Source organism: Hypomesus nipponensis, chromosome 23 (assembly GCF_054491055.1).
Source record: "Hypomesus nipponensis isolate SF chromosome 23, ASM5449105v1, whole genome shotgun sequence".
Taxonomy (NCBI): domain Eukaryota; kingdom Metazoa; phylum Chordata; class Actinopteri; order Osmeriformes; family Osmeridae; genus Hypomesus; species Hypomesus nipponensis.
The window spans coordinates 1,219,171-1,239,480 of record NC_140383.1 but is presented as its reverse complement, the minus strand read 5'-3'; the positions used below and the strand labels follow the sequence as shown (position 1 = coordinate 1,239,480).

Genomic DNA, 20,310 nt, shown 5'->3' with positions numbered 1-20,310 from the left:
TGTTCTGACCTGAACCTGAACCTTTTTAACTGAGTTTATCGAGCAAGTTCATAGTTGTCAGTTGAGCTCATTTGAAGCGTGTGTTGTGTTGTTGCAGAGCCGAGGAGCTACGTGGAGTCTGTGGCCAGATCAGCTGCTGCAGGTGGCGTGGGGCTGGCGTCGCCCCTAGGCCTCGGCCAATCAGGTGACGCTCCAGCTCGCCAGCGCGCCCCCTCCCCCAGCGCCCCCCTTTCCAGCAGTAGCCCCCTCCAGTCCACAGATGGGTGAGTTGACAAGACATTTACATCTGTATATATTCATTTAGTGGACGCTTTTATCGCGATTTCCAAGAGAGAGCTTCACAAAGTGCATAGGTCACTGATAATAACAACAAGATAGCCAAAAAATACGTGCCAAAGGGAAGAACCATAAGAGCATGTACTTAAGCAAGTTACAATTAAACAACATGAATCTCTAAGTGCAAGTGTACCTGTAGAAAAACAAGCAACAATAAAATAAAATAAAAATAATATTAACTAAAATAGAATGTTTCGCAGCGAATAGACACACGTGCTACAAAACTAGGACCCACTGGAGACAACCAGGACACGCATATCCAACTGTTCAATGTTGAAACAGTAAACACTCAATGAATCTCCTCTTTGATCATGTTTTACAGAGACCACACCTTTGCTAACAGTAGCGTGAGCCCCCAGCCCTCAGAGATGCCCTACATCACCCCCAGCCCCTCCCACCCCGGCCCCTCCCACCCCGGCCCCTCCCACCCCGGCCCCTCCCACCCAGGCCCCTCCTACCCAGGCTCCTCCTCACTGGGCCCCAGCAGCTTCCTGGGTGGCTACATCTCCCCGGACCCCAGCCCTCCTCGCTCGGAGCCCACCAGGGTCCCCATGGCGACGGGGTCCCCCTCACCCGGAAGCCCTCAGACGCTCCATCGGACCCCGGCCCCCTGCTCCTCCTACAGCCCCTCACTTCAGAACAGGGCCACCAATCAGGGCAGCCCCGTCACGGCCCGCCAGCCATCCCCAGCCAATGGCTTCGAAGCAGGGCTTGCCAGTAGTCCAGTCCTGGGCCGCCACCCCCTGACCATGTCCCAGGGGACCCAGAGCAGCCCCCTGCTGAGCAGAAGACCGTCCCTGGGGCAGGTGTCCCAGCAGAGCCCCGCCCTCAGCCGCCAGGCCTCCCTGACCCAGCCCCCCCAGAGCAGCCCCGCCCTCAGCCGCCAGCCGTCCGTGTCCCAGGTGTCCCAGCGGAGCCCCAGCCTGGACCGACACCCCCTCCACAGCGGCTACGCCACCCCGGACGAGAGGAACCTGTCCCGGCAGAGCAGCTCCTCAGGGTACCACGGCCCGGGCACGCCCTCCTTCCCCCTCTCCCCCGCAGGGTACCTGGACGGGGGGGCCGCCATGATGGGGGCCTGGCAGGGAGGCCCGAGCACCCAGCCTTACGCCCAGCCTCACGTCCAGCCTCACGCCCAGCCTCACGACCAGCCCCAGCTGCCAGAGAAGACGCGGATGTCGAGCGGGGACAGACCTAACGGGGGCGTCTCATACGGTACCCTGAACGGGAAGCTGTCGTCTGCCGTGTCCAGCGGGGGCAGCCCCCCCAGCCACTTCCACACCCTCCCTGACTTCTCCAAGTTCAACATGGCGGGTGAGGAGACGGAACGAGGGCCTCTTCACCCTGGTCTCACTGTGTTACGTGTTAGTATGCTGCGTGTGCTAGCGTGTCGTGTTGCGTGTGTTTTGTATGAAGGAGATCTAGCTTGTATACATGTAGCTTGACCTGTGGTGCCCTCCTCTGCTCTGTTGAAGATGGGAGCCCAGAGACCAGGCTGAATGTCAAGTTTGTCCAGGACACGTCAAAGTTCTGGTACAAACCAGACATCTCCAGGGAACAGGGTGAGTCTGACTGTTCATGGTGAATACTGTACGTCACACTCATTCCTGCTTTTGTTACGTTGAGGGCAAAAGAACCAATTGCTCCAGATTCACCAGCCTGTGTTTTGAAGGATTCTTTTCAGGATTCTTACAGTTTAAAGCGTTGACTGGAAGGTCCTCTAACGCTCTTTATCATTCCTTTAACATGGCTCTGTGTGCTGACAGTACTGTAGTCTGTAAAGAGGCCACTGCTCAGGCAGTGAGGATCTCTTGGTTCCCAGGCGAGGGAGTCCTGGTTGGGTCCTGTGCTGCTGTGTGCTGTGAGGTCAGGTCTGTTAAGACCATCTGGTTCCTCTCACAGTTCTTATTGGATTAGATCACCTACTCTGGAGATACTGCCCTAAACACAAGCACATGCTCCACTACAGTGACATCACACGCTCTCACACACACACACACACACACACACCCAGATAGAAACATGCTCACACTTACATGCATTGACATGTATGCAGTAGAAACATGCCCATCTATCCACAGTAGACCTGTGATGCTTTACGGAGCACACACACACATACTGTAACACACAAATACATACGGTAACACACACACACATACTGTAACACACAAATACATACGGTAACACACACACACACAAATCTCCCCGGACACACTGAACAGTTCCACACACACACACAGTCAGGCACCATGTGAAATGTGTTAGTGGCTGGTGACCAGAAAACATCTGCATGTGTTTGTCATCTATCTTACTTAGTGTTGAAGTTGTCATGTGTGGACAGGGGGGGCACATAGACAACATGTCAGGGATGCATTACATGTATGTTCCGTGAACAGACCACTGGTCTCACGTCACTGCTCTCCTGGTGAGATACTGAACTCACATTAGTCTTCATCCTTCCTCTCTCACTGTGGCGTCCATCTCTTCTTCTGTTGACCTCTGCTTTCTTCTGTTGTGTGTCCTCTACAGCCATTACCCTGCTGAGGGAGAGGCAGCCTGGGGCGTTCCTCATCCGGGACAGTCACTCCTTCAGGGGGGCCTACGGCCTGGCCATGAAGGTGGCCTCGCCCCCCCCCACCGTCACACACAGCAAGAAAGGTAGTGCTACTAGCAGCCCCCTGCTGGATCCACTGGCAGTTCCCTGCAGGGTCAGGGGCTTCAGCCTGACGTCCAGCTGGATCCAGGCCCTTCACACCCCACATATTCTGCTCCACTTTCTAAACGTCTGACATTCTATACGTTTCGGTTCTGTGTTGTATTCATGTGGGTTCTATATTCTACCTGCAGAGGCTTTGTGTTCTGTTTGTGTGTTTCTTTGGATTGGCCCCTCCGCTACATGAGCACAGTGTAGCTGTGAAGGTGCTGTGCTGCATGAGCACAGTGTAGCTGTGAAGGTGCTGTGCTGCATGAGCACAGTGTAGCTGTGAAGGTGCTGTGCTGCATGAGCACAGTGTAGCTGTGAAGGTGCTGTGCTGCATGAGCACAGTGTAGCTGTGAAGGTGCTGTGAAGGTGCTGTGCTGCATGAGCACAGTGTCGCTGTGAAGGTGCTGTGAAGGTGCTGTGCTGCATGAGCACAGTGTAGCTGTGAAGGTGCTGTGCTGCATGAGCACAGTGTAGCTGTGAAGGTGCTGTGCTGCATGAGCACAGTGTAGCTGTGAAGGTGCTGTGCTGCATGAGCACAGCTGTGAAGGTACATTCCAGCACCCAGACAGTGTCTCTGAGGTCGTGGTCTGAGGGATGTCAGGCCTAGTTATGTCAGGCCCGAGATGGTGATGACAAGAATGGTTTGTGTTGAAGTCCTTGGAAGGTGCAGTTACATTTACGGCAACGAGGCGATGTGGTTTTACATAGCCTGTGTACTTGGCGTGAATTCACTCAGTCGTGAATTGTGAAGGTTGGATGTTCCATACCATGTTGAATGCATTCCTGTGCATTCCTGTGCCTTGTGGTTTACAACACACACACACCATCTCCATTTCCATCTTGACTGTCAGGCGGCAGTGTTGGTGATGAAGGACTGGAAGAGTGTGAGGGTGGTGGAGGTCAAGGTGGTGGAGGTCAGGGTGGTGGAGGTCAGGATGGTGGAGGTCAGAGTGGTGGAGGTCAGGGTGGTGGAGGTCAGGGTGGTGGAGGTCAGGGTGGTGGAGTGTGAGGGTAGTGGAGGTCAGGGTGGTGGAGGTCAGGGTGGTGGAGGTCAGGGTGGTGGAGGTCAGGGTGGTGGAGGTCAGAGTGGTGGAGGTCAGGGTGGTGGAGGTCAGGGTGGTGGAGGTCAGGGTGGTGGAGGTCAGGGTGGTGGAGTGTGAGGGTGGTGGAGGTCAGGGTGGTGGAGGTCAGGGTGGTGGAGGTCAGGGTGGTGGAGGTCAGGGTGGTGGAGTGTGAGGGTGGTGGAGGTCAGGGTGGTGGAGGTCAGGGTAGTGGAGGTCAGGGTGGTGGAGGTCAGGGTGGTGGAGGTCAGGGTGGTGGAGGTCAGGGTGGTGGAGTGTGAGGGTGGTGGAGGTCAGGGTGGTGGAGGTCAGGGTAGTGGAGGTCAGGGTGGTGGAGGTCAGGGTGGTGGAGGTCAGGGTGGTGGAGGTCAGGGTGGTGGAGGTCAGGGTGGTGGAGGTCAGGGTGGTGGAGGTCAGGGTGGTGGAGTGTGAGGGGGGGCCTGCTTGGCACATCCCTTGCGTGTATTAAGGTCCTGAGCGGAGCTAAGTGCATCATACGGCGTGCTGAAAGCACCATCATTACTGCTGATTCTCCTGGCCCTCGGCGCCAGCAGAGGTTGGCTACGTAGAGGAACATTCAGTTCTTGATGCACAACGATGAAAACAAATACCTGGGGTTTTCCTCCTGTCATCGAAGTATGAGGTAGAACCAGTGTTCCTAGCACAGGGGGAGTCTTTAGCACAGCAGAATGCTGTCTCAGGAGTTGGCCTATCAGAAGCTTGGAAGTAGATCAGCAGGATTGCATGTCACGCTAATCCAGTTGAGCTATCTGACTCCATTCCCTCACACCTCTCAAGCTGCTGGAAAACAAACATGTATTTACTTGATTTATTTCAGGCCTGCGCTCTGAGACCTTTAAGCTTCTTAGGGCTGGTGGCTAGCTCAGTGGTGTGACTGGAGACCTACAGAGCACTGCTGCCCAGATCCCTTGTGCTTCAGGTTGGATAAAAGGGTCTGCCAAATGAAGGCATTTACATCAGAATTATCATAACACATATTGTTGACTGTCAGCAGCTTGAATTGATATTGTACTGAATTACAACTCAAACTGTGCATGAGAATCTAGCCCAGGACCTGGTACTATTCTCCAGATAAAGATTGAGGTTGTTTGAGAGGACAACCTAACTATCATCATAGTTTCCCCTGTTCTGCTTATCCTCCATGTTTGGGCTGTTGTTGGGTGGGGAGGAAGAACAGGCGAGGGGAATCTTTGTAATATCTGGCGTACAACTGATTGGTAATGTTTGTGGTCTCCTGTCTGCTTGTTTGTTTCCATGGTGCCCGGGTAGCTGGTGACATCACTAACGAGCTAGTGAGACACTTCCTGATTGAGACCAGTCCCAAGGGGGTGAAGCTGAAGGGCTGTCCCAACGAACCCTACTTTGGTGAGTCACCCTCTCTCTCTGTCTCTCTCTCCCCCCTCTCTTTCTGTCTGTCTGCTCTCTCTCTCTCTCTGCGCACTCTCCCCCCTCTCTCTGTCCCTCTCTCTCTGTCTCTCTCTCACTGCTCTCTCTCTCTCACACACACACACACTTACGTATATACAGAAAGCAGCAGCCGCGCGTCTCCCTCATGTGCATGAAAACATAACAACAGACCCTCACACAGTAGGTTTTTCCATAGAATGCATGTCAGTGTGTTTGGTGTGTTGGAGAGATCTGAAAAGACCTGGACTTCCAGACTCCTAACACCTCAACATTTATCATCCATCAGTCTAATGACAACATAAGTGATTATCCATGTGTGTGTGTGTGTTTAGTCCTGCACAGTGACACAGTGTGTGTGTGTGTGTTTAGTCCTGCACAGTGACACAGTGTGTGTGTGTGTGTTTAGTCCTGCACAGTGACACAGTGTGTGTGTGTGTGTTTAGTGCTGCACAGTGACACAGTGTGTGTGTGTGTGTTTAGTCCTGCACAGTGACACAGTGTGTGTGTGTGTGTTTAGTGCTGCACAGTGACACAGTGTGTGTGTGTGTGTGTTTAGTGCTGCACAGTGACACAGTGTGTGTGTGTGTGTGTTTAGTGCTGCACAGTGACACAGTGTGTGTGTGTGTGTGTTTAGTCCTGCACAGTGACACAGTGTGTGTGTGTGTGTGTTTAGTGCTGCACAGTGACAGTGTGTGTGTGTGTGTTTAGTCCTGCACAGTGACACAGTGTGTGTGTGTGTGTGTTTAGTCCTGCACAGTGACAGTGTGTGTGTGTGTGTGTTTAGTGCTGCACAGTGACACAGTGTGTGTGTTTAGTCCTGCACAGTGACACAGTGTGTGTGTGTGTGTTTAGTGCTGCACAGTGACACAGTGTGTGTGTGTGTGTTTAGTGCTGCACAGTGACACAGTGTGTGTGTGTGTGTGTGTTTAGTCCTGCACAGTGACACAGTGTGTGTGTGTGTGTGTTTAGTGCTGCACAGTGACAGTGTGTGTGTGTGTGTGTGTTTAGTCCTGCACAGTGACACAGTGTGTGTGTGTGTGTGTTTAGTCCTGCACAGTGACAGTGTGTGTGTGTTTAGTGCTGCACAGTGACACAGTGTGTGTGTTTAGTCCTGCACAGTGACACAGTGTGTGTGTGTGTGTTTAGTCCTGCACAGTGACACAGTGTGTGTGTGTGTGTGTTTAGTCCTGCACAGTGACAGTGTGTGTGTGTTTAGTGCTGCACAGTGACACAGTGTGTGTGTTTAGTCCTGCACAGTGACACAGTGTGTGTGTGTGTGTTTAGTGGTGCACAGTGACACAGTGTGTGTGTTTAGTGCTGCACAGTGACACAGTGTGTGTGTGTGTGTTTAGTGGTGCACAGTGACACAGTGTGTGTTGGCTCCTCCAGCTCTGTCACTGCCCTCGCTCACAACACTCTCACATCTCAGGAAGTCTAATCCTAATTATAGCGTGGGATTTGGTATACGGTTCATATGTCCCCCCTCTAATTTTGTCTGCAGACCACATTATGTGTGTGGGTGAGGGTAAGTGAGTCAGCAAGCGCGAGATCCTGACTGACTGGCTGTGTGTGTACATTTGATGGCACCAAAATCCAGACATTTCCCCCCCTTCTCTGTGTGTGACTAAAAGGGAGAATGGACACGGCTGGAAGTCTTGTCTTAACATTATTGATTAAATGATTAAAATGATGAAATCAATGTTCCAATGTATGTGTGTGCCTGCAGGATGCCTCTCTGCGTTAGTATACCAGCACTCCATCACTCCCCTGGCTCTGCCCTGCAAGCTGGCCATCCCCACCAGAGGTACGGAACACTGGGTCAGGTCCTGACAGAGGAATTAACCATGACAGCACAGTCTTCTGAGAGGGTCTGTGTTGACTGTTCCTCCACTTGTGCTCCTTCTACAGATCTGCATGAAGAGATGCCAGAGATCTCCACGCCCACAAACCCAGCTTCTGAGCTTCTCAAGCAGGGAGCAGGTACTGACCCCTGACCCCTTTGGCTGCTGTGCTTTCTATCTCCAATATTTGTACATTGCTTTGGATCAAAACTTCTGCTAGATGAAAGAAATGTAAATGTACCTAGCATTGCTGCAAATTAACAGGAAAATGGTAAATTGTGTCCACCTCAGTGAACCAAAACAAGTGCATCCTGAAGTTATTGTACACCAGTAGAGGGTCAAATGGAGCTAAATACTCTGGGGTCATTTCCATTTCTATTTCATGGCAAAATAATCCATGACACTGTTAGACCCCACCCCCATCCCCAATGCTGATGTCACTTCCTTGTCGCTACAGGCCAGAGGCCCCCTGCTGACTCCAGTGGTAAACCCCATGGCTCATGTGGTTTGGTCTGATTTGTAATGCAACTCCTTACCTGAATGACCTGCATTTTAGCTAAGAAGAAGTCTTGAACTTCTCAGCTTCACCTGCTCTCCTTGTCGACCTTCTAACAGCGCTGCAGTCCTGCAGCGTGCCTGTCCAGCCGCTGTCTGGTGCTCTGTGGCAAATACGGCTGTTTGTTTTCCCTTGGATTGTTTTCCCTTGTCTTCAGCCTTGTTCCGGAAAGCATGCACATCACGACACTGAGTTTTGCATGAACAGATGTCTGTTAAAGGATGTATGCAGGAATGGACACGAAACACTAATATATATATACTCTAAACGGTTTTGCTTTGTCGCTGACTTGAATAATAATCTAAATAGCACTTTGTAGAGTCTAGTCTCCTGTTATACTCCCAATCTCTCATTTAGGACCCTCACTTAAAAGGATGTAGATCCCAGGGGAGGGTCTGTGATTGGCTGTCCTGAGTATTGAGATCTAATGGCCTCCTCTCTCTTCCCAGGGGAGGGTCTGTGATTGGCTGTCCTGAGTGTTGAGCTCTAATGGCCTCCTCTCTCTTCCCAGCATGCAATGTGCTGTACATCAACTCTGTGGAGATGGAGTCTCTGACCGGGCCCCAGGCCGTGGCTAAAGCCGTCTCCGAGACGATGGCGGCCTCCTCACCACCCACCGCCACCATCGTCCACTTCAAGGTGTCCGGACAGGGCATTACCCTCACTGACAACCAGAGAAAGTACGTCTGCAGACGAATGCTTCACAGGGTTTGACATGAAACGCTTGTTGTTGTGCGTCTGACGGCGTTTGGAGAAGTGACAACTTGTTGTGTTAACCTTTTATTTATTTGTTTTATTCATTTGTTTTCTTTCTTAGGCTATTCTTTCGCCGCCACTATCCTATCAACACTGTCACGTTCTGTGATATTGACCCTCAGGAGAGAAAGTGAGCACACACAGACACAACCCCACACACACACACCATTCACACACACCATACACACAAAGTGCTTGATATTTCATGACTCATTCCTTGTGTCTCTGTTTCTGTGTTCAGTTGGACTAAACCAGGAGGAGGTTCTGCGAGGTAAGTGTTTCTGTTCCTTCTGCTACCCACAACAGGCAGCTTGGTCTGCAGGCTTTAGAGGAACCATTCCTTTTCTCAAAACATCAGCAACATAACGATTTATGAACATCATTGATCCTTAGCTCTGGACAGTAGCAGTTGGAACTGATGATTGTGAGTTCATTGTTTAGTAGGATGTTGAACATCCATGATAGCTGTGGAGAAATCAGGATCATCTTCCCACTATTATGGTTGTACAGATTAAGGATGGTTTGATTTGGACGACAGAAATGATATTGAATAGAGATGATATTGAATAGAAATGATATTGAATAGAAATGATATTGAATAGAGATGATATTGAATAGAGATGATATTGAATAGAGATTATATTGAAAAGAGATTATATTGAGTACCTAAGAATTTACTCAGCTGCCATACAAATGAAAGATGAAACATGCCCATCCAATAATTCAGAGGACATTTACTGAATGTTTTGACTGATGGATGGATAGATGAGGTGCAGAGGATGAACAAGCCCTTCAGCCTGGGACCCTGTTGGCAGTCAGGCCTTCACATGTTCTGCCTCACATGTTCTGCCTCACATGTTCTGCCTCACATGTTCTGCCTCACATGTTCTGTGGTTTAAAGCTCCAGGGCCATAGCATCTTCCTGCGCCTTCATTCAATACATTCACATTCTGATGAGGAATGTATTTATTTATCTCATTCATCCAGTCGAAGCCCAAATAATTCCATTAATCAGTACGCTTGAGTATTAAAAAACAAAAGAAAACGAGTTGCAACTAAAAGTTAGCCCATCATGGATAAGCACAGTAACTGCTAGGAACAACTGTAGTTATGTAGCTATGAACAAACTCATCTTTCCTTCTTGCTGGGCAACATAGACGTGTCTAGAATGCTGCATGTTCAGTCTTCAGTCATCTTATCATACACGTCTCTCCTCTCAGGTTCTTTGGTTTTGTGGCTCGAAAGCAAGGAAGCACAACCGACAACGTCAGTCACCTCTTCGCTGAGATGGACGCCGACCAGCCTGCCAGCGCCATCGTCAACTTTGTCTCCAAAGTCATGCTGGGCTCCCAGAAACGATGAGCCCTGCTGGGCCTCCTGGGTTAGGGCCGGCCTGCTGGGTCTCCTGGTGTCTGATCTGTTTGGGTTGTTTTCTATTAACCACCCTCATGTCATCGGTCAAATTCAGTTCTTCTGCGTTTTTGTGTCACTATCTTTTTTCCGCTCTCTTGTGTGAGTGTGGGTGCATGACTTTGTGTTTGAGAAAGCGTAAGTCTGAGAGTGTATGTGTGCTTTTCTTCTTGGAAGGACTCCAGAGTGGATCTGACGTGGGCGACAGAGGAAGTGCTGTGTGGGGTGTGTGTTGGGATGGGAGGCCATTTTGATCTCTCTTGCAGGGTTACACAAGAGCAGGAAGAGGAAATGAGGTCAGTGAGCGTGAAGTATTTTTATTTTGGGGAGAAAAAAAAGTTACGTTGTTCCGTGTACAAGGGGATTGTAAATCTATCAGGCTTCTGAATGGGTCAACCAAAGATTTAAAAAGTGGACTGTGCAAATATGCCACACTCTAGAGGGTTTGTTTTGAAACTATGTTTTGTAAAATATGGCTGCTTAATCAAAACTCTACTTTTTCTTTCAATATACGAGTACTGATACTGTATGTATTTTAATCCTTAAGTCTGCATCTTTGCCCTTTTGCAAAGCATATTCAAGGACATTTTGCATGCTGGCAAGGTGACAGTGTAAATATTACAGATTGCTTTCTCGATGGATGACTTGGGGCCTGAACCATATGTTTTATAAAGAGCTTTTAAAGAAAAAAGTATACCTGCTCTCAACGACGTACAACACGAAAAGACCGAATTTGTAAAGGCAAATACACTGTGTTCAAAAATACCCCACGGTTTTCCAGTGGTAGGTTTGCTGTCAGAGGATGGGATTACAGGCTGGTCAGTTACACAATGGCTCACCTAGACAGGAGCCTAACCCAAAGTGTTATAGACAGAATACTGTTATGCTACTTGCAGACTCATTTGTATGAGAGAACCTGCAGCACAGAAAACACCTCTGATCCAATCCAAGGAATTTGTGTAAAAATATACCACTCTTCACCTTAGGGTCAGTATTGTAGCCTGCAGCCATTGTACAATACTGAGGTCTCATAGCTAGCAGAACGTGTCAAGGGCTAAATAGTTGGTGTGACAATGACAGTTGTGAAGTTCCAACTGTCATCGTTGGTCTTTATATGTCCCCTGGTGTATGTGGCATGACAGGAATGAGAGAGGCTTTAATCCCAGAAGGACGTGTTAGCCAGCCGACTCACACGGCATACCTGAAAGTAAGCTATATACATATGAATATACATATATAAATATATAAACTTTCAAAACATTGACTAAAATATTTATTTTTTTGCTCCGTCACTTACGTTATCTCATATATCTGTACACGTGTATTGTAGTCTTCATCAAGATTAACAAAAGAAAAAAAGAAAACTCTTTATTTTCGCTACTTTGAAAATTACAAGATCTTTAAGACAGCATTTGAAATATATATAATGTAAAGTGTGTTTGTTTTAAAGCTTGTCACTGTTATTTTTTGATATTGTTTTTCACTGCATTTATTTTGTTGTTTGATTCATTATGTTGAATGGTGAAAAGGATCCCTTGCAAAAAAAATGGTCAATGACTTTGCCCAAAATATTACACCTCTACAAAGTTGCGAACATACTTTTTGACAAAAGCCTGATAAGAAATGGTCAGAGTTAAGCACTTAATGTTGTAGTGTAATGTGAAATACCAACTCAGTTATCCACATGCTGCAAAGCAGCATTACTACTAAGTGTGAGCACTTGCTTTGTATGTTCTCTGTATGTTTGGTGGAAGGAATAAAGTTTTCTTGTTTGAACAGGTTTAGCAAAGCACTCCAGACACTACCCTGTTTGAATCCTGACAGAACCTAAACGTTGCCCTCTAGAGGTATAATTAAGAATGAACATTGGAAAAGTATATTGCAGTTTGAAGCAGTGTTTTAACTGTCATGACTGGCCACATTAGGAGTAGAAAACATCTTAATTGGAAATGATCATTGCTAAAACTGTTAGGGCTCATTCTTATTAAATCCCTTTTTAAAAGGTTTTTAGATATTATTTTCGTTTAAATTGATACTGACTTGACAGAAGACTTCAGCCGTAAATTCTACAACAATGAGCAAAGAAAGCACTTATAAATAGGTCACAACGTCTAACTATAATGTTACAATATTACTCACCAAGAACATGCATGTGCTGTTATGTTCTGTTTTCAATCATGTTTGGCATCAAGTGAATTACCTGAGAGTTCAAGCAGAGCAATCCTCACAACTCCAACCTTCCACAGCAGCCTGTAGTTACATCAAATAATCAGATTAATCGTTTTGATGAGTCTCACATGAGACCATATCTGCTTTGTTTTCAACAAACATCAGTTGAATCTTTCGTCTGGGCAGTGTCTTCCTAATGCTTGTTGAATAAAAAAGCACCCTTATCACCAAACAAATGTAAGTCACATTTGTGCGTGAAAGGATTATCTTCTGTTGTGAGTTCCACTTTTACAAAACCGCCTTGACGTAGAATGTGTGAATGAGCTACTATGCCTGTACAGATCCCTGTATTATGATTTGCTGTATTGTATGGCGATTATAGTTTCTGAGAAAGAATAAATAAAAAACACATTAAAAAGCAATACAAATCATAACGTGTGCATTGTTATATTTATATTTTATACATAGGCTACAGAACTACAGTATGATCATATACAATGCCTTGTAAAGTAAAGTAAAATAAAATTAATTCAGATTAATAAAAACACTACTTACGGTAATAGTAGTAGCCTAAGCTGTTAATGACAGCAAAAATGTGTGCCATGCAAGACAAATGACCTTTCTATGTCACGTAGATAGCTGACCTTAGTCAGTCTGATGTGCATCATGAAACTGATGTAGCTAGCTGACCACTTGTTGAAATTGCGCCAAAAAAAAAAAAACATTCAACCAAGTTCGAGCGCGACAGACGTGGCTGCGCCCCCTTCAGAGGTACACTGCCGAACCCTGAAACTCCGACATCTCAAGCGCGATCACCAAGTACCAACCACGCCAACGGAAAGGTAGCGAATCATAGGCGCGGGTGACCTGTGTGCTAATTATACAATGATCAACTTCTTCTCCTAGGCGTAAAGTAATATTTACGAATACAGGTAAGAACTAGGCCTCTATATAAAGGTATCGCCTCCCCTGTTGTTTTGTAGATTTACTTTGCAGCAACCCTCTGTGGCTCAGTGGGTAAGTAGGCTAGCCTATGTGTACCATCCAGTCAACTGCCAAACACAGTTCCCCTATTTCAAATCTCGCTCAAACCAATTGATTATACATTTTACTTTAACTGATGTCAGTTAAGTAATGTATTATTTTCCAATTTCCTTATTTTATAAGTTTTTTTTGCGTGACACAATTTTCTTCTGAGGCTGAGGGTAGAGTACGGCAAATTGCAACCAATGATGCGTTGTCGCCACCTAGTGTTCGACGGCTAAAGTGCCCCATACAACGTCTCTCCGATGGCCTTTCCTACCTCCGCTCCACTCCCAATAAACTTTTTGTTAATACTCAAACATCTCAGCAACTTATTGAGTGGCGTAATAACCGCGCGACACAAGGAATCGATAATTTGAAACTTGTACATACCTGAGGAGTCAGTTTAACCAATCTTCACCGGCTACATTAGCACCTTCGAAATCACCAACTTCCCCAGAAGTTGATGTTGATAGGGATCGCATTGACAAGAGCCGTGCCCCGCATAAATAGCATGCACAGGATGACAACAAATCTCAATCAGTTTCGCAGCAAAGTGAAATCGTTATCCGTTATTGATTGTAATATAGTTTTTTGAACACTTGGTGTCAGTGTTTCTCTTTGAGAGACGGAAGGAGACCAGACTTCTCATGTTGTCTCGCTCATCAAGTTGACCCCAATAACATCTATATGGTGTGATACATATAAAAAGTATACCTAGTTTGCATCTGCTGTGGTGCGAATAAAGTACCTGTGATGATTCATTCTGAAGCCCATCTGTTGTCCTCTCTTGTTAGCGGGCACGTGGGTATGTGCGTGTATGGAAACGAGTATGAGTGTGTGGATGTTCATTAATCTGAAGGTTTGTGTGTGTACAGTATTTCAAAAATTCCCAGAACACCCAAAACACAGAGATCCCTCCCTCTCAACCCCAATATCGGCAGTTTACAAGCAATACTCTAATACATTGATAAAAAAAAATCTTTTTAAGAACCAAATGTTTCTATATGATTGACAGAAGCACAAGATTGACACATAACACAATGTTACGTGACTCATGCTGTTTCATACACTGGCAGCTTCCCTGAGAAGAGGATTAGCAGGGTTGCTCAGAAGAATGGAATTGTGACTCTGGAAAATGGCAATTTGCTCTCAACAGGGGTCCTAGCAAGCAAGATGGAGAGAATTAGGAGATCTATTTGGGGGGGTGGGGGATAACCACTCTAATCTCAGTGGGTTTTATTTCGCGCCATAGGAGGAAAATCTGAAAATCAATATTTTGTCTGGTTGAGCAGTAATCTGGGCAGAGCAGCAGGTGCCCTGTTTCCCGAGCAAGCCTCTTGGAGTGCAGTCAGCACACACCCAGCCCAGTCAGATGAGATGTGGTGGCACAGAGAATCTTTGTGAATTAAACTCAATCGCTTTTGGGTGCAGGTTTTTTTTAAGGCACATCCAGTCTACATTATGAGTCTTCTGAAACAGTGATGTTTCAGGATGCCAGATTTCCTAGTGAATGACCGGTAAGGATTGCGTTTAATGGGATTGTGTGTGGAATGGGATTTCCATGGGTCTATCTCTGGTCTGACATGTGCTTACATGGGATTTGATGTGTGCTTCGTCCAAGGCTGGGTGTGTTTGTGCATGCGAGCGAGCGAGGAAGACACAGATTGCGTTCTGGAAATGTGTGAATGGCATCCTCACGGTCTGTCCTGACAGTGGTACATCTGACTCACCATGTGTCCAGACTTTCCACCCTGAACCCTCCCAGGCCATCTGAGCTCAGGACAGCCCAAGGTCTTTCTGGGCCGTCCGTAACACTTCCCCACTCAAAATCCTTACTAAAAATACAAACTTCAGGATGTTATTGCAAACCCTCACATGCGTGCCTGCTCTGCATTTTTCAGCCTTTGGGATGTTTTTTTTTTCTTTCTTCCTTCCATAAATAAGAGACATTGGAATTGCCCAGAAACACAACATTGTAACAACTTAATGGGGCGGTTGAACTAGATTCCTTCGCCCGATGCTAGTTCCTGTTAAGAGTCCAGCACATTGGAAATCAGCTTTGCTGTTTGACTTTCCAGTTGAAACAAACATAATCAGGGGATCAGCTAGGTGTTTTGTTGCAGACCATGGGGCCTGGTAAAACGTAGAGGGAATTATGGATGCTTGAACAGTTGTATGTGTATCAAACGTAAGTGTGGTTTATGGTACCCATCTCTACTGCAAACAGGTCAAGTACATACCCATATAAATAGCTTGGGAATGAGAGGTCAAAGGTTAGGTCTTAGGGGATTGAGTAGTGGAGCGACCATAAGTATCGCATGTCTACAACCCCCCCACCCCCCAAATAAGGAAGTGTGTGTGTGTGTGTATGGAGGGGGGGGGGGGCACCTGAGCAGGGGCCCTGTCGATGGAGAAAACACACCTGTTTAACACACACACATACACACCGGCCCTCAGTTCTCCCCCCCTCTGAGGTCTCAGTAGGAGGGGCAGTGTTCCAGATCCTTCCACACACTGTCCTGTATCCAGAGATGGTTGGAAGTACACACTCAGTGTAATAACAGTGTAATGAGTGTAATACAAATATAATAACAGTATACAACAGTGTAATAACAACTCAATAAAAGTGTAAGTAGTGTTATAACTATATAACAGTTAGGTTTAGCATTCTCCAGGAATCTTTTTTGAGGCTGGCAACTTCGAACATCTTCATATATGGCCATGGGTGATCAGGAATATCTCTATTCTCAGTCATGTGGACGTCGCTAACTCCCTGTGTCTCATCCAGAACGTGGCCATTCTTCTTGTTGCCTTCTGCCTGGCTCCATGGCAGCTTCATACACTAGTTAATCTTTGTTGTGCATGATAGCTAAGAAATGAATAAAGGCACGTGATGACAAGAAATAATAATAATCATGCCACCAATTACAGATTCAAACTACAGTAGCAAGCCTAGTTTGAAAATGTAAGAAATAGAATGTATAGATATGTGTAAAAAATATAAGAGATGAAAGTGAAAAGTTGTCAGAAAAATAAATAGTGTAGTAAAGTACTGATACCAGAAAAATCTACTGAAGTATTTGTACTTGGTTACTTCCCATCTCTGACTGTATCAGCTGCACTGTGACTATCTCTGTTAACAAGCCATTCAACATTTGCTCTCATCTTGAAGTTCATGCCTCATCCCCCAGTGTGAGTTCAAGTCTTTAAACATAGCATCTTTGGGCCTGGACATGGTTCTATTTAAAGGCAATTAGCTATTAGTTGTTCAGTAGAAATGAACACTGTTAGCCAATGATGCGTTTCTGTTTAATCAGCCAGGTGTAACTCCACACACCTGCTGTGTTCTTCATCCGCCAACGCCTGCGCCACAATCCTTGCCACGTCTTCACTCTTGACCAATCAGCCGGCCCTGCAGAGGCTGCCCAGCAGATGGTTCTGGGGGTTGTGGGGGAAGTCAAGGAGGCTATTTGAAAGTGAACTAGCTTTTGCTTACTCAGCAAATTGTCTTACTGACCGCAAGGAAAAACAGACAGTTAAACTACTGGCCTAACCCTAACCACTCTTTGATTCACCAACTCACTAAGTATGACAGGAATGTTCATTCCTTAACATTTCTGTTTGGACCTGGCCTGTGCAGCGTGTTGGTATCATAGGTCTCTGCGAGTTCACCTCAGGGTGAAACATAGAGGTAGGCCCAAGCAATAACTCATCTAAAAATGACATTACACTTGTTTCAATTCCCACACCCCACTTTCACAATGCTCACTTCAGGCGTTTCACAGAAACATCACCTGACCTCGGTCTGAGCCGCAGTCAAGTCTTGTCTTTCCACTCTCCCAGGCCAGAGGCTGCTTTCTGACCTGGGTGTGAGACAGTAAACACTATCAGGCTGGGGTAGTCACAGGGTCACGGGCCCACGTGCTTCTGCAACAGCAGGAGCCCCTCGTCTCAATCATCGAACCACAGGGACACCGGTATCTGGTGTCCGGCTTGTCTCCCCCCGTCAAATCATCCGTGTAAGGCTCGCCGGATCAGATGGCAAATTCTGACATGTTTGTTGAGAATGGAAGGCACACAAGCTGCAGACCTGGGGATCAGAAATCAATGTTGGCTTCAGCTCACAGGAGAGACTAAAAACAACATTATCAATCTCCTTGCTCTGCTGTGATCCTAGTTGATGCTTTTCTCTCTGATAAGAAATACACATCTATTTGGATGTATTACATTCTGTGCTTGACTTATCCTCCGCCTGCCTCCACACACACCATTTGACAACCTGCCAATAGCAAGCACCTTGAACCGTTTCCCCAGTGAGTGGATTAAAAGAAGTAGGTCACACAGGTGTGTGAGGTGCCTGCTCTGGTCCACCCTCCGGAGGTCCTCTAAACCTCTAGACAGGTGCTGCTGCCCTTAGAGACGTTCCTAAACGTCTTCGCCTGAACCTGCAAACCCTGTCAAGCAGTGTGGACTGTCCTACGTGCTGATCATCAGTTCAGCTGGTAACACAAGTCTCTCACTGTGGCAGGAATGTCAGAACATAGTGTCTCTCTCTGAGCTCAAATTCACCAGATTCCAAAACTCGGTGTTCCTCGATTACAAACAATTGGAAGACAGAAAAAGATTTAAACCAGACAAAAAATCGTGGGGAGTTGGGGCGGTGGAATTAGAGAGCGGCAGATCAGTTTCCCAGAGCTGCAAAGCAGGAGCTGTGGCTGTCCACCCGGCCTGCAGAGTGTCTTGACTGAGATCGACACATCCGTATGACCCACACCCTGGTCTCCGGTTCTGCACCGCTCCCTCCCATTGCTGGCTCCCAGAATGCCTCTCACCCTTACACCAATCACAACTTTTCATCGCTACATTCTTTCCAGGGAAGGGGAAGCCAGGAATGGGCCAGGCAGGTGATAGTGTTACCCCGGCAGGCTGACAGCAGACCTAGGACAGGGAACTCCCTGACACGGGAACCAGATCACATCTTCAGAGAGTGTGTCTCACCTCGTATACTCAAACACCCCCTCACACCACCCCCCCCCACACACACACACACACACACTCTCCATCTCCCCCTTTCTCAATTTCCCGCTTTCTATTGCTGTCCAGTAAACAAACAAACAGTGGGTTTGTGTTTTGATTTTGCACAGTATGAGTGTGTGCATGTGTTTGAGAGAGGAATGGAAGCTGCACATGTGCACTGTGTGTGTGTGTGTGTGTGTGTGTGTGCACGTCACTGATATCTCTGGGAAAGCACTCTTGCTCCAGCCGGATCGCTGTTCGCAGATGGGTTGGCCTGGCAGGACAAGGGGTGGGTGGGGGGAGGGGCTGGCTGTAATTGTGGTGATTACTGTAAAAAGGCACATTGGTTCAGAGTTCTTCTTTCCTTACAGTTTATTTCCTGGTCCATCAGGACCTTCAGCTCATCAGGGGCACGAGGCAGGGCAGGGGCGCAAGGCCGGGCAGGGGGGCGAGGCAGGGCAGGGGGGCGAGGCAGGGCAGGGGGGCGAGGCCGGGCAGGGGGGCGAGGCGGGGCAGGGGGGCGAAGCGGGGCAGGGGGGCGAGGCGGGGCACTGCCCGAGGGACCGTCCTGGACTGTGTGAGAGACACTGATGCTCTGTGTCACATCCACTTTGTTTCAACCCCCAGCTCTCCCCACAGATCAATATCTTTCCGTTGACTTGTTGACCCGCCGCCGATGAGGTGTCCCTTGCTGCTCATCACCTGTCGTGTTACGCTGGCGACAGCTCTGGACGCTCCTTCAGTTGCTGAGGCGCGGCCACAGGGGGACGTGACGTCACAGTCATGTTCACACACAGGTCTCCGTGGGAGGAGACCCTGACCTGGCCCTGTCCTACTGGCCGAGCCTGCGGCTCCCAGCGCAACAACACCAGCTGATCGTGGAGTGTTTCATTAGTTTAACGATCTCTTCCTCCCTTGACACCATGTCTCTCTCTCTCTCTTCCTCTGTCTCTACATCCCTCTTTCTGTCCTCTCTGTCCAAGAGAGTTTCCCGAAACCGCAAGCAAATCCTCGACATGAACTGTTGAATGACAGAGGAGCGATACTCCACACCATGCAGGGCTGTCGTGAGGTGTCAAGATTGAGGTTGAGCTAGGGCCACGGGGCTAATGGCTTTCACAAATGCCGTGCCTCATTAATCCAAAAGCCATACCCAAAACAAACACAGCAAGGAGAATAGAACACTAATCCACACCACCCAGCTGATGGGAGGACAGGACACTAATCCACACCACACAGCTGATGGGAGGGAAAAGGGTAACAAGGTCCAAATAATCTTCCGTAGCGATTAGGGTCTCCAATGAGAAGGGGTTCAGCCATGACTTGGGAGCCAGATCGTCTTCCTCAACAGGAAGTAGCTCTCTTATATTTGACATTGCGAGGAAAGGAAAGCATGATTAGGACGGTGGTGCTAGAATGTACAGTATGAAGAGGGAGCGAGGGAGGCTGACGGATGCTGCCAGGTGGGGTGACCCCCACCGGAACTCACCACCTGCCCTGGGCCCTCATTTGCTGGGCTAATCATGGGGATCTCTCCTGCCCTAGCAGACAGAGGCATGTGCCCGGCCGATTGCATCAGCAGCCACAATGCCCTGCAAAGAACACCATGTCCAACATCACAGATCCCCACCTACAGTACACGTCAGTCTACCAGCACAGGAAGACACCAGGTCTCTAGTTTTGCCCAGCTCGATCCAGAACCCCAAAGGCATTCATCCGTGCAAACAGTTTGCTGTAGAACGCTATGTAAGAAATCCTATCTAGAGAGGGAGAGGGAGGGCTGGGGAGAAGGAGAGGGAGAGGGGGAGAGGAGAGGAGAGAGAGACAGAGAGGAGAGAAAGAAAGAGGAAGAGGAGAGAGAGACAGAGAGGAGAGAGAGACAGAGAGGAGAGAGAGGGGGGGAAGAAAGAGGGAGGGAGAGAGAGAGAGAGAGAGGTGAGAGAGAGAGAAGTGAGAGAGAGAGAGAGAGAGAGAGAGAAGTGAGAGAGAGAGCTCTCAGGGGATGAA

The 20,310-nt window shown here is 47.9% G+C and overlaps 1 protein-coding gene across 1 annotated transcript in view; it reads left to right on the top strand.

Moving 5' to 3' along the window:
• tns1b (tensin 1b) overlaps window positions 1-12,695 on the top strand; it is a 57,526-nt gene extending 44,831 nt beyond the window's left edge. Inside the window, exons 18-29 of the mRNA XM_084689882.1 lie at window positions 98-263; window positions 659-1,650; window positions 1,812-1,898; window positions 2,866-2,994; window positions 5,392-5,487; window positions 7,256-7,333; window positions 7,438-7,509; window positions 7,828-7,854; window positions 8,438-8,606; window positions 8,744-8,812; window positions 8,924-8,953; window positions 9,903-12,695. Of these exons, the coding sequence (XP_084546008.1) occupies window positions 98-263; window positions 659-1,650; window positions 1,812-1,898; window positions 2,866-2,994; window positions 5,392-5,487; window positions 7,256-7,333; window positions 7,438-7,509; window positions 7,828-7,854; window positions 8,438-8,606; window positions 8,744-8,812; window positions 8,924-8,953; window positions 9,903-10,044 (2,057 nt within the window). The 3' untranslated portion in view covers window positions 10,045-12,695. The remainder of the gene's footprint in view (window positions 1-97; window positions 264-658; window positions 1,651-1,811; window positions 1,899-2,865; window positions 2,995-5,391; window positions 5,488-7,255; window positions 7,334-7,437; window positions 7,510-7,827; window positions 7,855-8,437; window positions 8,607-8,743; window positions 8,813-8,923; window positions 8,954-9,902) is intronic.
• The last annotated feature ends 7,615 nt before the right edge of the window (window positions 12,696-20,310 follow it).